Genomic DNA, 18427 nt, shown 5'->3' on the forward strand with positions numbered 1-18427 from the left:
TTCACTGTAGCTCCATTCATTGACATATGGTCATGACACACTACAGATACGTAGAAAAACTCATAAAGTTTTGTTCGGCTGAAGCCGCACTTCAGGTTTCCGCCGCCAGAGCGCTCGAGAGCGCAGTGAGACAAAATGGCGACAGGAGCCGAGAAAGCGTATGCCGTGCTTGAAATGCACTCACATCAGTCAGTCATAACAGTGCAAAGACACTTCAGGACGAAGTTCAACAAAGATCCACCAACTGCTAACTCCATTCGGCGATGGTATGCGCAGTTTAAAGCTTCTGGATGCCTCTGTAAGGGGAAATCAACGGGTCGGCCTGCAGTGAGCGAAGAAATGGTTGAACGCGTGCGGGCAAGTTTCAGTGTTTAAACCTCCTCTACCAAGAAACGCGCCAGAACTGCGAGCTCGCATCAACAATGCTTTCGAACTCATTGATGGGGACATGCTGCGCCAAGTGTGGGAGGAACTTGATTATCGGCTTGATGTCTGCCGAATCACTAAAGGGGCACATATCGAACATTTGTGAATGCCTAAAAAAACTTTTTGAGTTTTTGTATGTGTGTGCAAAGCATTGTGAAAATATCTCAAATAATAAAGTTATTGTAGAGCTGCGAAATCGCTTCAATCATTTGTAATAACCCTGTATGTCATGCAATTTAAGGCATCTTGAGATAATTATCCTATTCAGCTTTCTTAAAGTAAAAATGTATTTACAATGATGCCTACACAAGTTTAGCTTTTTGTCCATCTTTTCTATAACTTCTGCAAGCTTTATAATAAAATTTATATGAAAAGTTTTCTGTACATGTTTACTTATCCTGTAACTACAGCTAATTGGTGCATAACATAGTGCTATTGTGATGGGTTTACTCATATGTTAATTCAACTGACAGGTTAGGCTCTTAAGGTTTCAAGAAAATATAACATTTCCATCTATTATGCACATGTCCGAACCATTTCAATGTAAACATTTAAATTATGGTGAGGAGTATGTGATTTTTAACATGCTTCACAAGTTTGCTTTTAATTGCTTTAACCAAAGAAAACTAGGTTGAACCTCTTGCACAGCCCACTTTTGTATATTATCCCTTAAATGTCGCAAAGTTGCCAGCAGCCATGGCAGACAGCTCTGCTGTGGCTGGTGTTAGCCTCACAGCACTTATCAGGTTAAGTAATTAGCAGACATTAACTGAATTATTGGGCAAAAACATTCCATTAAAGGAAAATTCCTCAGACAGACATTAGAATTTTGGCTGCACTTTTTAAACAAGACTTCCGGATGCATATACTTCATGCTCAAGGTCCCGAAAAGCTGTTAACACATAGACTGCAGTATTGTCACTAAAAGCCACACATCTGATGCCATATGCCTGGTGACAAAACATCCATCACCAAGCATGTCATAACCGACATGATAATATATAGAAAATTAGACCAAGAAAGTCAGCAAAATAGATTCTCAGGGACTGTTTTAATATAAAAAATAATAACTGGAACTGAATAAACAATTTTCGGCTTGTCCAAGCCAATTTTGCTTTTTGACTTCATTCAGCTGTCAACTGGAAAATATTCGTACTGTAGCATTCTGGTGAATACTCATACTTTACCTGTGAAAAATATGAAAACCACTTGAAATGACTATGTACATAGTCCAATTAATGTTACAGTTATATATAAAAACAAAGATGAGGTGACTTACCGAACAAAAGCGCTGGCAGGTCGATAGATACACAAACAAACACAAACATACACACAAAATTCAAGCTTTCGCAACAAACTGTTGCCTCATCAGGAAAGAGGGAAGGAGAGGGGAAGACGAAAGGAAGTGGGTTTTAAGGGAGAGGGTAAGGAGTCATTCCAATCCCGGGAGCGGAAAGACTTACCTTAGGGGGAAAAAAGGACAGGTATACACTAGCACACACGCACATATCCATCCACACATACAGACACAAGCAGACATATTTAAAGACAAAGAGTTTGGGCAGAGATGTCAGTCGAGGCAGAAGTGTAGAGGCAAAGAAGTTGTTGAAAGACAGGTGAGGTATGAGTGGCGGCAACTTGAAATTAGCGGAGATTGAGGCCTGGCGGATGACGAGAAGAGAGGATATACTGAAGGGCAAGTTCCCATCTCCGGAGTTCGGATAGGTTGGTGTTGGTGGGGAGTATCCAGATAACCCGGACGGTGTAACACTGTGCCAAGATGTGCTGGCTGTGCACCAAGGCATGTTTAGCCACAGGGTGATCCTCATTACCAACAAACACTGTCTGCCTGTGTCCATTCATGCGAATGGACAGTTTGTTGCTGGTCATTCCCACATAGAATGCATCACAGTGTAGGCAGGTCAGTTGGTAAATCACGTGGGTGCTTTCACACGTGGCTCTGCCTCTGATCGTGTACACCTTCCGGGTTACAGGACTGGAGTAGGTGGTGGTGGGAGGGTGCATGGGACAGGTTTTGCATCGGGGGCGGTTACAAGGATAGGAGCCAGAGGGTAGGGAAGGTGGTTTGGGGATTTCATAGGGATGAACTAACAGGTTACGAAGGTTAGGTGGACGGCGGAAAGACACTCTTGGTGGAGTGGGGAGGATTTCATGAAGGATGGATCTCATTTCAGGGCAGGATTTGAGGAAGTCGTATCCCTGCTGGAGAGCCACATTCAGAGTCTGGTCCAGTCCCGGAAAGTATCCTGTCACAAGTGGGGCACTTTTGTGGTGCTTCTGTGGGGGATTCTGGGTTTGAGGGGACGAGGAAGTGGCTCTGGTTATTTGCTTCTGTACCAGGTCGGGAGGGTAGTTGCGGGATGCGAAAGCTGTTTTCAGGTTGTTGGTGTAATGATTCAGGGATTCCGGACTGGAGCAGATTCGTTTGCCACGAAGACCTAGGCTGTAGGGAAGGGACCGTTTGATGTGGAATGGGTGGCAGCTGTCATAATGGAGGTACTGTTGCTTGTTGGTGGGTTTGATGTGGACGGACGTGTGAAGTTGGCCATTGGACAGGTGGAGGTCAACGTCAAGGAAAGTGGCATGGGATTTGGAGTAGGGCCAGGTGAAACTGATGGAACCAAAGGAGTTGAGGTTGGAGAGGAAATTCTGGAGTTCTTCTTCACTGTGAGTCCAGATCATGAAGATGTCATCAATAAATCTGTACCAAACTTTGGGTTGGCAGACTTGGGTAACCAAGAAGGCTTCCTCTAAGCGACCCATGAATAGGTTGGCGTACGAGGGGGCCATCCTGGTGCCCATGGCTGTTCCCTTTAATTGTTGGTATGTCTGGCCCTCAAAAGTGAAGAAGTTGTGGGTCAGGATGAAGCTGGCTAAGGTGATGAGGAAAGAGGTTTTAGGTAGGGTGGCAGGTGATCGGCGTGAAAGGAAATGCTCCATCGCAGCGAGGCCCTGGACGTGCGGAATATTTGTGTATAAGGACGTGGCATCAATGGTTGCAAGGATGGTTTCCGGGGGTAACAGATTGGGTAAGGATTCCAGGCGTTCAAGGAAGTGGTTGGTGTCCTTGATGAAGGATGGGAGACTGCATGTAATGGGTTGAAGGTGTTGATCTACCTTCAACCCATTACATGCAGTCTCCCATCCTTCATCAAGGACACCAACCACTTCCTTGAACGCCTGGAATCCTTACCCAATCTGTTACCCCCGGAAACCATCCTTGCAACCATTGATGCCACGTCCTTATACACAAATATTCCGCACGTCCAGGGCCTCGCTGCGATGGAGCATTTCCTTTCACGCCGATCACCTGCCACCCTACCTAAAACCTCTTTCCTCATCACCTTAGCCAGCTTCATCCTGACCCACAACTTCTTCACTTTTGAGGGCCAGACATACCAACAATTAAAGGGAACAGCCATGGGCACCAGGATGGCCCCCTCGTACGCCAACCTATTCATGGGTCGCTTAGAGGAAGCCTTCTTGGTTACCCAAGTCTGCCAACCCAAAGTTTGGTACAGATTTATTGATGACATCTTCATGATCTGGACTCACAGTGAAGAAGAACTCCAGAATTTCCTCTCCAACCTCAACTCCTTTGGTTCCATCAGTTTCACCTGGTCCTACTCCAAATCCCATGCCACTTTCCTTGACGTTGACCTCCACCTGTCCAATGGCCAACTTCACACGTCCGTCCACATCAAACCCACCAACAAGCAACAGTACCTCCATTATGACAGCTGCCACCCATTCCACATCAAACGGTCCCTTCCCTACAGCCTAGGTCTTCGTGGCAAACGAATCTGCTCCAGTCCGGAATCCCTGAATCATTACACCAACAACCTGAAAACAGCTTTCGCATCCCGCAACTACCCTCCCGACCTGGTACAGAAGCAAATAACCAGAGCCACTTCCTCGTCCCCTCAAACCCAGAATCCCCCACAGAAGAACCACAAAAGTGCCCCACTTGTGACAGGATACTTTCCGGGACTGGACCAGACTCTGAATGTGGCTCTCCAGCAGGGATACGACTTCCTCAAATCCTGCCCTGAAATGAGATCCATCCTTCATGAAATCCTCCCCACTCCACCAAGAGTGTCTTTCCGCCGTCCACCTAACCTTCGTAACCTGTTAGTTCATCCCTATGAAATCCCCAAACCACCTTCCCTACCCTCTGGCTCCTATCCTTGAAACCGCCCCCGATGCAAAACCTGTCCCATGCACCCTCCCACCACCACCTACTCCAGTCCTGTAACCCGGAAGGTGTACACGATCAGAGGCAGAGCCACGTGTGAAAGCACCCACGTGATTTACCAACTGACCTGCCTACACTGTGATGCATTCTATGTGGGAATGACCAGCAACAAACTGTCCATTCGCATGAATGGACACAGGCAGACAGTGTTTGTTGGTAATGAGGATCACCCTGTGGCTAAACATGCCTTGGTGCACAGCCAGCACATCTTGGCACAGTGTTACACCGTCCGGGTTATCTGGATACTCCCCACCAACACCAACCTATCCGAACTCCGGAGATGGGAACTTGCCCTTCAGTATATCCTCTCTTCTCGTCATCCGCCAGGCCTCAATCTCCGCTAATTTCAAGTTGCCGCCACTCATACCTCACCTGTCTTTCAACAACTTCTTTGCCTCTACACTTCTGCCTCGACTGACATCTCTGCCCAAACTCTTTGTCTTTAAATATGTCTGCTTGTGTCTGTATGTGTGGATGGATATGTGCGTGTGTGCTAGTGTATACCTGTCCTTTTTTCCCCCTAAGGTAAGTCTTTCCGCTCCCGGGATTGGAATGACTCCTTACCCTTAAAACCCACTTCCTTTCGTCTTCCCCTCTCCTTCCCTCTTTCCTGATGAGGCAACAGTTTGTTGCGAAAGCTTGAATTTTGTGTGTATGTTTGTGTTTGTTTGTGTATCTATCGACCTGCCAGCGCTTTTGTTCGGTAAGTCACCTCATCTTTGTTTTTATATATATAATTTTTCCCACGTGGAATGTTTCCTTCCATTATATTGATATCATTAATGTTATAGTTAAGTAGATATGTCAGTTACATTTTGTTAACTATATGCAATAGGATAAATGAGTCAAAAGAAACACACAAACAGTGACTTTTCTTTATTAAGTACACTCGGATTTCCACGTCACTCTGAGGTACCGAGTATGATGCATTACTCATTTTTTTTTACATGGCGAGTTTCCCCAGTAGGCCTATAAACCATGATACACAAACATGCACACACAACTGTAGGACAGATAAATTTAATTCTTAGAGTATGTGTGATCAAAGCCAACATGTACACTCAACACTTCACTGTCAGGTTGCACCAAAGCACTAGCAACATTTGACATTTACAGCCAAGGTTGGTTTACCAAAGACACTTTTTGGACTGAAGTTCTGTTTATTAGATGTTCGCTGAAATGGCATGTTCTCATTGCTGGCACAGTGTTGACAACCTTTCTTGGAGCGAGAGTTAACAAGTGACAGCAATTTCTTCCCACAGCTTCAGAATTTGCTCATTATCTCCAGGTATGTCTAAATTGTTCCTTTTGCTAAGAGAAATCTGTTACACATGAAACTGGATTCCAATCTGGGTTCCATGCACTGAGCGATACGGGGAAAAAAAAAAAAAAAAAAAAAAAAAAAAAAAAAAAAAAAAAAAAAAAAAAAAAACTAGTTTCTACACAATTTATGGACAGTAAAAATAAAGTTTATTAATTACCCATTGTGGATTACAATGATTGTGACTTTAATGTATTGTCTTCCAATACTAGGACGTTAATACAAATAATCCTTTCATGTGAACGGAAAGAAACTTTGCAGTACAACATTGCACCAGATTACTGAATGCACAAAGAATGAAATTCTATAGTTTTACCAGAAACATTCCTACTATTCAATAGTAAAAACTTATTATTATGCAGTGTTTCTTACCGTCCATTGACTGGAATACAATCTTTTCATCTGCAGTTTGAACCATGTGCTTTTTCTCCACATGTGCTCTCAAACTAGCCAATGTATTGAAGGAATAGCTGCAGGCGTCTTGTGGGCACTTAATCTTACCTTCTGTATTTGGCCCTATATGCATTTTTCTGATATGCGCGTATAAAGTTTTTCGAAGCTGAAATGCTTTATCGCACACAAAACACATGTTGCAATCTGCCATTATAGACATAGGCCTAGAACACACAACAGTGAAGTACTATAACAAGTTACCCACACAATGTATCGACAGCGGACAGACGAATGGCCTCATTTAAAGAACAGCGCGTTTCAGAAAGTAGCAACGATCTGGATTGGCTGGTGTGGGAGACGACGTCATGGCACGACGTGGCCAATCAGCAAAGCCAATTCCTTGGCGTCCCCTAGACGCAAGTGTAGTGTGCTCCCTCTTGACATAGAGTCATGAAAATTGGCAAAAATTAAAGTTTCAGAGTACAAGTAAGGGAGAAATCAGAAGACTGCTAATTTTTAATTGCATCACGTGTTTCTTTTGTCATTTGTTATCCAACATTAAAATTGAAATTGAAACATTCTCGAAAGTCTTGGCTTTCCCGGGACCGGGACGAATATTTTTCCAGTATCAGTCGAGATGTTCGATTCCCAGGATCGATGAACTGTCGACATGCTTAAATAAGCTTGCAGGGAACCTCCAGAAACTGAGTGCTTCTCGTACCTGGCCAGCTTTTACTTACACAGGTGTTTATTCGTCGCTGACTCGGCATTTTTTTATGCCATGTCGATAGCAAGGCGACAGTCACGTGAGTGCAGTTGTTGGCCGTTTCCCTGCATGTGAAGTATTCTGTCATCCGCTCTTTAACCTAGAAAGTTCTGTCACTTCCACATTAAGGTTCTGCAGCTGGAAGTTGGTAATTGATCCCCAGAGCTGAGTTCTTCCATGGGTGAGAAGCTCATTGCAACTAGGACTTAATAATGTATGCTGTTTCTCACATCTACTGATAAATTACGGCAAAAGGGTAGCTGGCGCAGTGGACTCGCATTTGGGAGGTCGACACTCAAGGCAAGTGCCAGGATGTTTCTTTTGAAAGGTCACGGCCGATTTCCTTCCCCATCCTAGACACAATCTGAGCTTGTGCTCCATCTCTAAAGACGTCGATGTCGATGAAATGTTAAACCCAATCTTCCTTCCTTTTTACTATGGGAGAGGTCTCAGATGTACATAGTTATACTGGGTATCACAGATAAAAGTAGCTTGTGTAAATATAAAGGAAATCCAGTGAAATTACGCAAACAAAGATCTGAAATAGACTTACCATTTATTTACAGTGAAAAATACATTTATATAAGGTGTTGAAAGTGATCCCCTGCAGCACCAGAACACAGCTGCGCACGTCTAAGCATATTCAGATATACCCGGTGTAAAGTTTGGATATTGATGGTGGCAGCTTTACGGCTAATGTTATCTTTCATTTGCAGTACTGCGTGTGAATTTGATTCATAGACTCGCTATTCAAGTGTCCCCCCAGGTAAAAATCACATGTTAGATCCAGCTAACATGGTGGCCATAAATGTTTGCTGGCAGTTCGTTCCTCAGTGAAGACATCATGCACTAGTTCCATGGATACCTCAGACGTGTGGCCTGTCGCCTCATCTTGCTGGAAGAAGCAGTTTGGCCTTTCATATTCAATGAGATGAGCACAAAAATGTATCAAAAAATTCCTCATACGGACTGTGTTGAGGCAGTGTAAAAAATTGTCGATCCAATGATGTGCATTCCTGTTACACCACGCCAAACACCGATTTTTTCATCATGGAGCAGTTGCTATTCCTTCTGTATCTGTTGATGACTCTCCATCCAATCTAATGCGGTGTGTTCTTACTCTCAAGAGTATTCCCTAAATTCCTGTAGGCATATGCCCGGATAGTTCCTTTGAAGAGACATGGCCAACTTCCTTCCCCATGTGTCAGATAATCCAAGCTTGTGTTCTACCTCCAAATGAACTCGTTTTCATACTGCTCTCATTAGTCCTCGAGTCATCCATCAGTGCCTGGACACTAAGTTTTGTACCACTAACAGCCTTTACATGAAACCAGAATGATATGTTGATAATATTCTGCTGCAGTAGTTTTTGAAAGCTTCATGCATTACCCTCCTGACAACCATACATGCTTCATTCATCTCTTCTCTAGTCCTAAGCTTTGTTTTAAACCTATTATGCATATCCATAGAACTCTCCTTACAGTGACCCCTCCAATCATGAATTGCTCTACTGGGTGCTTGGTCAACTTCTTTTAAACTCAAACCATAGTTCAATTACATGCTCATGTCCAGAGTTAAATATTTGAATTTGCTCATTGAGATATAACACCACCACCTCTTTATCTAGTTTTCTGACCATATAAATCTTTCTACTTGTTTTAATTGCCTTTTTGTCTTCATTGTTGCCACAACTGTCTTGTGATCACTGATGCCAATTATGAAGTAGAAATCTTCAAAGCAGTAAGGTCTATTTCTTACCATTAGATTCAATATATTTCCATCATGAGTGAGTTTCTGAACTATATGTTCTAGGTACTTTTCAGAGAAGGCACTTAGTAATGTTAGTCAGGATGTCCTGTCATACCCACCACTAACAAAACTGCAACCATCCCAACTGATTGTTGCTTGATTGAAGTTTCCTCCAATGATTAAGTTTCATATAATATAGATACATTTAAGATTAAAGTGTGGCTGGGGAGCTTACATACTAGCAAAAAGGTTTTCTGTCAAGTTTTTAGTTCCCTTTGAGAGTTGGTCTGGTCTTATGCTCATCTCTGATACTGAATCTTGCCCAGACAACTTGTATGCATCTTCAGTTTCTGTCTATGTGGATTTGAATTTCTTGTCTACTGTGACAAACACACCACCTCCGTTTCCCATTATCCTATCCTTTCAGTAATTGTTTAAACGTTCTCAGCTTTAGATGATGAACCTGGGAAATTATTATGAGACAGAATCAAATGAAACCTTGAAATTGTAATTAAAAATCTACATTTTGTCTCATTGTACTGTAAGTTGGCCGTGCTATTAGCAATGATGTAAGGAATGCCCTACAGGCAGCAGCATATGACAGAAAAGTGAAACACAGCCACAATACTGGTTCAAAGTAGCTACCCCACTTGCGACATGCACCAAGGAAGAACAGCAGGTACCATATGTTTTCTGAGCAGTGAATATACAAAACCTACTGAAATTGATCAGCAAATGAAGGTCTAGTACTGCATGCAAATGTATTACTGCAGCAAGTATATGAGTGGTCTAGAAGGTTTGGAAATGGTGTGATTTCTGTGAGACACGCCCATTGCCCATTTCAGGCACACGGTGTTGTAACCCATAGTCTGCTGAGGCTGAAGCCATTGTGCTGGAAAATCGCCATGTGACAGTAGATGAAATAGCTGCAAATCTGAACATTAGTCACGACTCAGCACATCAATCATTCACAAACTGCTTAAGTTTTGCAAATTGCCTGTAAGATGGGTGCCACAGGAGCTTACTGCAAAACTGAAAGAGTGATCCGTTGATATCTCTGAAGAACTTTTGTGACACTTTGAAGCAGAAGGTGATGGCTTCTTTGTGAAAATCGTTACAGGACATGAAACCTAGATACACTACCACCAATGTGAAACAAAGAGAGCAAGCAGGGAAGAGCCCCATTCCTCAATGCCAAAACCCAAGCAGTTCCGGATGCAACCATCTGTAGGAAAGGTTTTGCTGATGCTGTTTTTGGATATACTTGGTGTTGGATTGGACCACTACACGACTAGGGGAAACACCATCACCAGTGGACCATATTCCAATATGTTAAAAGACCAGCTCCAGCCTGCAATAAGATCAAAGCGACATGGACTTCGGACTGCGGGTGTCATTTTGCAACATGACAATGCTCAATCTCATAGTGCCAGTGCAACACTTGAAACTATCAATGACCTGCACTTTGATACAGTGCCACATCTGCCATACTCACCAGATCTCACTCTGAGTCATTAATACAAGTTTGGACAATGCAAAGAGGTGATGGGAGGAAAGAAATTTCATTCCAGTGATAAGGTGCAGCAGGTTACGCATGAGTGGCTGTGCACAAAACCGAAAGAATATATTTTTTCCCTGAGGTATACATGCACTTCCTACACGTTGGAGGAAGTGTACTGGATGACACAAAGATCATGTCAAAAGTGATACACTTGTGTCCAACTTTTGTTCAATTAAAAAAAAATTTGAATATTAAGGTTTTCATTTGACTTCCCTTTGTACAGCTCCCTACATACTTCTCCCACAGGATTGGTGAAGACAAGGTTGGACTAATTGTAATGCATGCTGAGGCATTTCAGTGGTTTTGCTTTCCACCCTAAATACATAAATGAAACAGGAGAAAGCCCTGATAACTGGAACAATGTGAAGTACCCTGTGCCATACACATCACATTGGTTCAGAGTGTATGCATGTGGATGTAAACAGTTCCTCTGAAGAGGTCACAGCTCATTTCCCTCCTTACCCTTAACCCTATTCTGAGCTTTTACTCTTTTGCTTATCGCCCAGAGTGTAAAGGACTGCTGAGTTATGACTGTGAAACAGAAAGAAACAAGGATGATATGATTTACCTGTAACACAACTAAGTAGAACTAAGACCTCCCATCTAGTAGTAGATTTATCCATAGATGTGGGAGTCAGCAGACACAACAAGTCCATGCTGTAACAAGCTTCTCACCACAGGAAGAATTCGGTTCTGGACATCAGCTAGCATCTTCCATCTGCAGAGCCTTAATGTGGAAATGACAGAGGTTTCTAAAGACCAGATGAATGAGGGACATACTGTGTAAGTCAGCCTCAAAACTATTTCATCTGCAAGGCTGTAGACAACATTTGCGTTCAGTTGGCTGTCAGGCTTGCTATCAATAAGGGATAAATATCTCACTGCTATCAATTTTGGGTTTTAACCAGCTTCTGTACATAGTATTATGCGACCTCTACCCAGGCATTTTCTTTAAGTGATTTAAGGAAACCATGAATTCTGGAAGTTAGAAGAAAGACTTGAACTATAGTCTTTCAAGATGTGTGCCCTCTACCTTAGCACCTAGTTTTCTATTAAATTCTCTCACTCCTTATGTCAGTGAAGTTCAGTAATGAATTGCACTAATAATGATGAGGTGCACAAGGACAGGTTTCTGCACCTGCCTGTGATACCTTAGCAGCAGCTCAACAAAGGGTCAAAACAGGAGTCACAAAAACAACAGAAGGAACACCTACGAGGCTTAGCTTTCACATATGTATGTCATACAGGAATTTCCATTAAGAACTATATTGAGAAGATACCAACACTTTGCAATGCAATGGGCAGAGAGTATGTGCTTGCAGAAATGAAAAATGCCACAGACTACTTGGCTATTGGTAACCCAAAGATTTTTTGGCAAAGATGAGATATTATTGCATTATTTATGTACTCCATGTAATCAGTTAGCTGTTACTATTCCTTTCTCTCTTCATACCTCTTTCCCTCAACCCCCTGTCTCTTGAACCTTCCTTCTCCTCCCCCCCCCCCCCCCCCCCTCTCTCTCTCTCTCTCTCTCTCTCTCTCTCTCTCTCTCTCTCTCATGCTGGTGACTCTGTGACCTGTCATTTCTGTTTAACTTTCTCTGAACTATTCCCCTTCCTTCCTCCCTACAAAAGGAACTAATAATTCTGAATGCTATGATAATATTCTGTACAAAAATTTAGACTCTCAAATGTAGGCCTAAATACTTGCCAGTAACCCCGTCTCATAATTTTATAGTTTGCTCTGGTAATTTTCCTTTTTATACAACTATATGTTTGTATGATATTCACTGGTATCGGATGCTGTGTTAAAAGTGGCCTGTTTGAAATATCGTGCTTTGTTTCAAAGCCATGAAACTATTGTTTAGATAGAACACCTCTTTGTCATTTAACCTATTGTACTTATTAGGGTACATGTGTTTACTAAATGTATCTTGTCCCTGTTGTTCTTTATTTAGTGGTCTGATCATTGTTTTACATTTATTTGTTTCTTTGCACATCTGTTAATTTTTTGCACATTCATGTTACATATTCAATGTTTATTTACTCCTTGTCATCACATTGCAACTGAAAAAAAAATCATTGTACTTCTAGCTTTTCGCTCTGGTTTTCGTGTTTGTACATTAGTTATGAAATTTCCACTTACATTTTATGCAGTTGAAAAGCTTGTAGCTATCTTGTTATGGAAACATTGATTACTCCATAGGATTTCATTCATTGTGTCTGTGCTACTAGATTCTACAGAAATGATAGTGGTCATTGTGCGCAAGTGCTCTTTTTAACTTGAAACTAGAAGTCTTGGTTTAATTGTGTCTTTTTAATATTATATGGGGGCACTCCCCTCACATCAAAAACGTACGGTGAATAAAAATTCTTGGTTGAATCTTACATTTCTTACCAGTTTCTTATTTATTTTTTGTCTCTGATTCTTTAACACTTGGAATTTCACTGTTATAAAGTTTCATGTAGTTATAATGTCATAGAATAGTCATATACTATTGCCTTTGTCAAGATATTATTTGATATTAACTTAGTATGGCCACCTGTACTTAATGATTGCTATGACTTCAGTATTTATTCATTGCAACTTACAGAAATTAATGTTTTGTAGGTTTTTGACAAAAACTGGCACAAAATTCATTTTGGAGTATATCGAAATGAAGTGGTCCTTTATGTGGATTGTGAGGAAACTACGGTTGAGAGGCTACAACCACGTGGCCCAATTGATGTCAATGGACAAATTTCACTTGCGAAGATGGTTTCTGGAAGGCGAGATACAGTACCAGTGAGTTAATCTTGAGAAATAGATATTTAAAAAAAAATGCTATTGTGTTTATGTAACTTTTAATATAGACTAGTGTTTAAAACAGCCATGTGGTTATCTACTGTTAACTACTTAGAGGTTAGAAAGCATAACAACATTTTAAACGCTTTTTGTGTTATAACAAACCTTAGAATAGAAACCAGAGAGTGTTTTGTGTCAATAGTTTAGAGAATAACCTCAAACTAAACAAGGTTTATTGGTTTCAAATACTAAATAAATAGTACAAAAGTTTTAACTGTGTATAAATGTACTACTGTGGTGTAACACCTCAGGTTCACCAATTACTCATGTTGCAGTGTACAGTTTACTAACGCTACTTTTTGTTTTCTCTCTCTGTTTCTTTTTGCAGACTTCTCAGCTGGTAAGTATATCTAATGTGGAGTCAGGAAATGGTTCTAATAAAATTAACAACTATCCAAAATGCAAAGTGACTTTTCTAACAAAATCCTTTGTAAATCAGAGTAAAACATTTTGCAATGCAGGCTTTCAGTAGCACTCATTATCTTGCAACAGTTATATTTAGATACTGTTCTGCATTGCAATAGTGCTTCACTATTTCTTAATGTGCTTGACTACCTTGTCACTTTGCAATAATTATATTTGAAAGACAAACTAAGCAGAAAACAGCTTCAAGCAAGACACTTCTTGGCTCGTGAGCAGTCCATGTCTGCTCCCACAGTGGCAGAAATACCTGAAAATGAAGACTGATGTTAGCAGAGAGGTAATAGCTCTTAAATCTGCTTGCATGAAACAGATATACATGACCAACATTTTACACTTAAATTATTGAATTGTACATAGTGCCCTGCTAAGTGTTGGCCACAACAAATAGTTTTAAATTTTTGTTTCAATTTGTATAAATTAATATTTAAATTTACTAACCTTTTCTGTTTCTGTGATCTTTCCCATTGTTTCTGATTCCCTTACTTATTGTTAGTTTATGTTGTAACTGGGCAATGTGTAAATGACTCCAGTTTCTGGTGTAAAACTGTGACACATTGCAATATATGTATAAAGCAAGACTTGAAGTATCTTCACACATTTTTTTTACAAATTGACATGATTCGACAAATGAAATTGCTTGCTTCTGTGTCTTCACAATCATAGTTATTTTCCATTACAATATTTTATCCATATCGTCTTTGATCTGACTTGCCATTAGTGAGGTGGACTGCATGTCTCAGTGGCATAGATAGCCACTGTACCATAGTTGCAACTGCAGTGGAGGGGCCCTGTGTGAATGGCTGAAAGTGAGGGAAAGCTACAGCCATAGGACATGTAACCCTACTGTATTGTTAAGTGATAGGTTACATCTTCTGGATATTAAACACCCCTATTAGGATCTCTGAGTTGGGCCTACTCAGGAGGATGTCATCATCAGGAGAAATAAAAGTTCTGCAGGTTGGAGTGTGGAATGTTAGATCCCTTAATTGGTCAGGTATGTAACAAATTTTAAAAAGGGAAATGGATAGGTTAAAGTTAGATACAGTGGCAATTAGTGAAATTGGGTGGCAGGAGGAACAGGACTTCTGGTTAGATAAATAGAGGATTATAAACACAAAATCAAATAAGGGTAATGCAGAAGTAGATTTAGTAATGAACAAGAAAGTGGGAATGCAGGTAAGCTACTATGAACAGCATAGTGAATGCATTATCATAGCCAAAATAGACACTAAGGAGACACCCACTCCAGTAGTAAAAGTTCATTTGCCAATTAGCTCTGTAGATCATGAGGAGATTGCAGAAATGTTTCATAAGGTAAAAGAAATTATTCATATAGTTAAAGGAGCCAAATATTTGTGATGAGAGACTGGAACTCAATAGTAGGAAAAGGAAGAAAAGGAAAAATAGTAGATGAATATGGACTTGGGGAAACGAATGAAAGGGGAAGTGAAAGTGGAGATGAATGGATAGCTTTGAGAGATGAAATAGTGAAGGCAGCATGGCTCAAACAGGCAAAAATACAAGGCTTAGTAGGAATCCTTGTATGTCACAGGAGGTACTGAATATAACCGATGAAAGGATAAAGTAAAAATGTAAATGTCGTGTGACCAGGGCCTCCCGTCGGGTAGACCGTTCGCCGGGTGCAAGTCTTTCGATGCTGCTTTGGCAACTTGGACGTCGATGAGAATGAAATAATGATGGTTAGGACAACACAACACCCAGTCCCCGAGCGGAGAAAATCTCCTACCCTGCTGGGAATTGAACCCGGGCCTGTAGGATTGACATTCTGTCGCGCTGACCGCTCAGCTACCAGTGGTGGGCAAAGGATAAAGTATAAAAATGCAGCAAATGAAGCAATTGAAAGGGAATACAAACATCAAGTAAATGAGTCTGACAGGAAATGCAAAGTTGCTAAGCAGGAATGGGTAGAAGACAAATGAAAGGATTAAGCAGCTTATTTCAGTAGGGGTAACATAGATACCACCTACAGGAAAATTAAAGAGGCCTTTTGGCAAAAGAGGAACAACTGTACACATAGCAAGAGATCACATGAAAAAGCAATACTAAGAAAAGAAGGGAAAAGGTGAAAGGTGAAACAAGTATATAGTGGGTCTATACAGGGGAGATTAACTTCAGGGCAACATTATAGGAATGTAAGAGGATATAGATGAAGATGATGTGGGCGATATGGTACTGTAAGAACAATTTGACAGAACAGCGTAAGACTGAAGTTGAAACAAGGCCTCTAGAGTAGACAACATACCATCAGAACTACTGACAGTGTTGGGAGAGCCAGCCACAACAAAAATATTCCATCTGGTGTGCAAGATATATGAGAGAGGCAAAATAGCTTCATACTTCAAGAAGAATTCCAATTCAAAAGAAAACAGTTGTTGACAGGTGTGAATAGTACCGAATTATCAGTTTAATAAGTTATGATTACAAAATACAAACACACATTCTGTACAGAAGAGTGGAAAAACTGGTTGAAGCTGACCTCATGGAAGATCAGTTTGAATTCCTGAGAAATGTAAGAACATACGAGGCAATGCTGAACCTATGACTCTCTTAGAAGATAGGCTAAGAAAAGGCAAACCTATGTTTATAGCATCAGTAGACTTAGAGAAAGCTTTTGCCAAGGAATACTCTCATTGGAATTCTGAAGATAGCATGGGTAAAATACAGGATGCAAAATGCTATTTGCAACTTGTACAGAAACCAAACAGCAGTTATAAAGAGTCGGGGGGCATGAAAGAGAAGCAGTGGTTAAGAAGGGAATAAGACATGGTTACAGCCTATACTTGAAGTTATTCAATCTGTGCACTGAGCAAGCTGCAAAGGAAATCAAAGAAAAATTTGAAGTGGGAATTAAAAGTTCAGGGAGAAGAAATAAAAACTATGAGGTTTGTTGATGACATTGTAATACTGTCAGAGGTAGCAATGGAATTGAGAGAGCAGCTGAATGGAATGGACAATGTCTTGAAAGGTGGATATAAGCTGAAAAACAACAAAAGCAAAACAGTGATAATGGAATGTAGTCAGATTAAATCAGAAAATGCAGGGATTAGATTATGAAATGAGACACTGAAAGCAGTACATGAGTTTTACTATTTGGACAGCAAAATAGCTAAAGTAGAGAGGATGCAAAATTTTAAGAAGTAGAGAGGATGTAAAATATTAGCCAGCCAGAGTGGCCGAGCGGCTCTAGGTGCTACAGTCTGGAACCACACGACCGCTACGGTCGCAGGTTTGAATCCTGCTTCGGGCATGGATGTGTGTGATGTACTTAGGTTAGTTAGGTTTAAGTAGTTCTAAGTTCCAAGGGACTGATGACCTCAGAAGTTAAGTCCCATAGTGCTCAGAGCCATTTTGTAAAATATTAACTGGCAATGGGAGGAAAAACATTTCTGAAGAAGAGAAATTTGTTAACATCAAAAATAGATTTAATAGCTAGAAAGCCTATTTGAAGATATTTGTCTGGAGTGTAACCATGTGTGGAAGTGAAACATGGGCAATAACCAGTTTAGACAGGACAAGAACAGAGTTGTTTAAAATGTGGTTCTACAGAGAAATGCTGGATTCGATGGACAGAATGCATAACTGAGGAGGAGGAACTAAATGGAACTGGAGAGACAAGAAACTTGTGGTACAACTTGACTGACAGAAGGGATATGTTGACAGGACACAATCTGAGACAAACAGGGATCACCAATTTAGCATTGGAGGGACGTGTGGGGAGCAAAAATTATTTAGCGAGACCAAGAGATGACTCCAGTAAGCAGAGTCAGAAGGGTATAGGTTTATTTATTTAGGTTGCATTAGTTATTCAGAGATGAAGAAGTTTGTGCAGGATAGAGCAGCATGGAGAGATACATCAAACCAGTTTCCAGACTGAAAACCACAACTGCTACTTTAAAGGCCATAGCAACTTTTATGTGTTAACAAAGTACATAAAATGTAGGAAGAGGACTCAAAACAGTTAATAGTGCCAACCACTTGGGCCCGACAGGGTAATTCTAATTTGTGAAGATGTAAGTCACCAGATGCTACACAACAGTAAGAAAATTTTCTTACATCTATTTGAAAATCCCACAATTTAATATATGCTAAAATCAGTGTAGAAGATGCATCAAACACTAGTACAATAAAATTCAAAAAGCCCAACTATATTTATTTACATCAACTTTGTAAATAATAGTGCCTTCATTTAACAATGTATGAAAAGATAGATTGCTACTTACCATAAAGAAGACATGTTAAGTTGCAGACAGGCACAGTTAACAGACACATACATAAAGCCTTCAGCCACAGCCTTCATCAGCCAAAGAGAAACACACACACCATTCTTACCCACAAACAAGCACACCTCATACACACATGGCTCAGGCCGGGATGCAGCTATCACATAGGATGCAAATAGCAACGTAGAGGGGCTGGGGAAGAGGAAGGAATAGGGGTTAGGATGCCAACAGGCTTAGCATCAGGAGGTTGTGGGGCAGGGAGGCAGGGAAAAAGGTGTGAAAAAGGAGAGAAGCAGGGAAATATGGGCAGAGTATTGGCAGAGGGCAGCAAACAAAGAGAGTGGGAGATAAGAATGGGGAGGAGATAATAGGACAGAGTGGGTGGAAACTGTTAGGTGGAGCATGTGGGAACAGTGTATTACAGTAG

The 18427-nt window shown here is 41.0% G+C and overlaps 1 protein-coding gene across 1 annotated transcript in view; it reads left to right on the forward strand.

Moving 5' to 3' along the window:
- LOC124620012 (collagen alpha-1(IX) chain-like) overlaps nucleotides 1-18427 on the forward strand; it is a 301640-nt gene that overhangs the window by 142450 nt on the left and 140763 nt on the right. Inside the window, exons 5-6 of the mRNA XM_047146677.1 lie at nucleotides 13103-13276; nucleotides 13665-13676. Coding sequence (XP_047002633.1) covers nucleotides 13103-13276; nucleotides 13665-13676 — 186 coding nt within the window. The remainder of the gene's footprint in view (nucleotides 1-13102; nucleotides 13277-13664; nucleotides 13677-18427) is intronic.

The sequence above is a fragment of the Schistocerca americana genome, chromosome 6, assembly GCF_021461395.2.
Source record: "Schistocerca americana isolate TAMUIC-IGC-003095 chromosome 6, iqSchAmer2.1, whole genome shotgun sequence".
Taxonomy (NCBI): domain Eukaryota; kingdom Metazoa; phylum Arthropoda; class Insecta; order Orthoptera; family Acrididae; genus Schistocerca; species Schistocerca americana.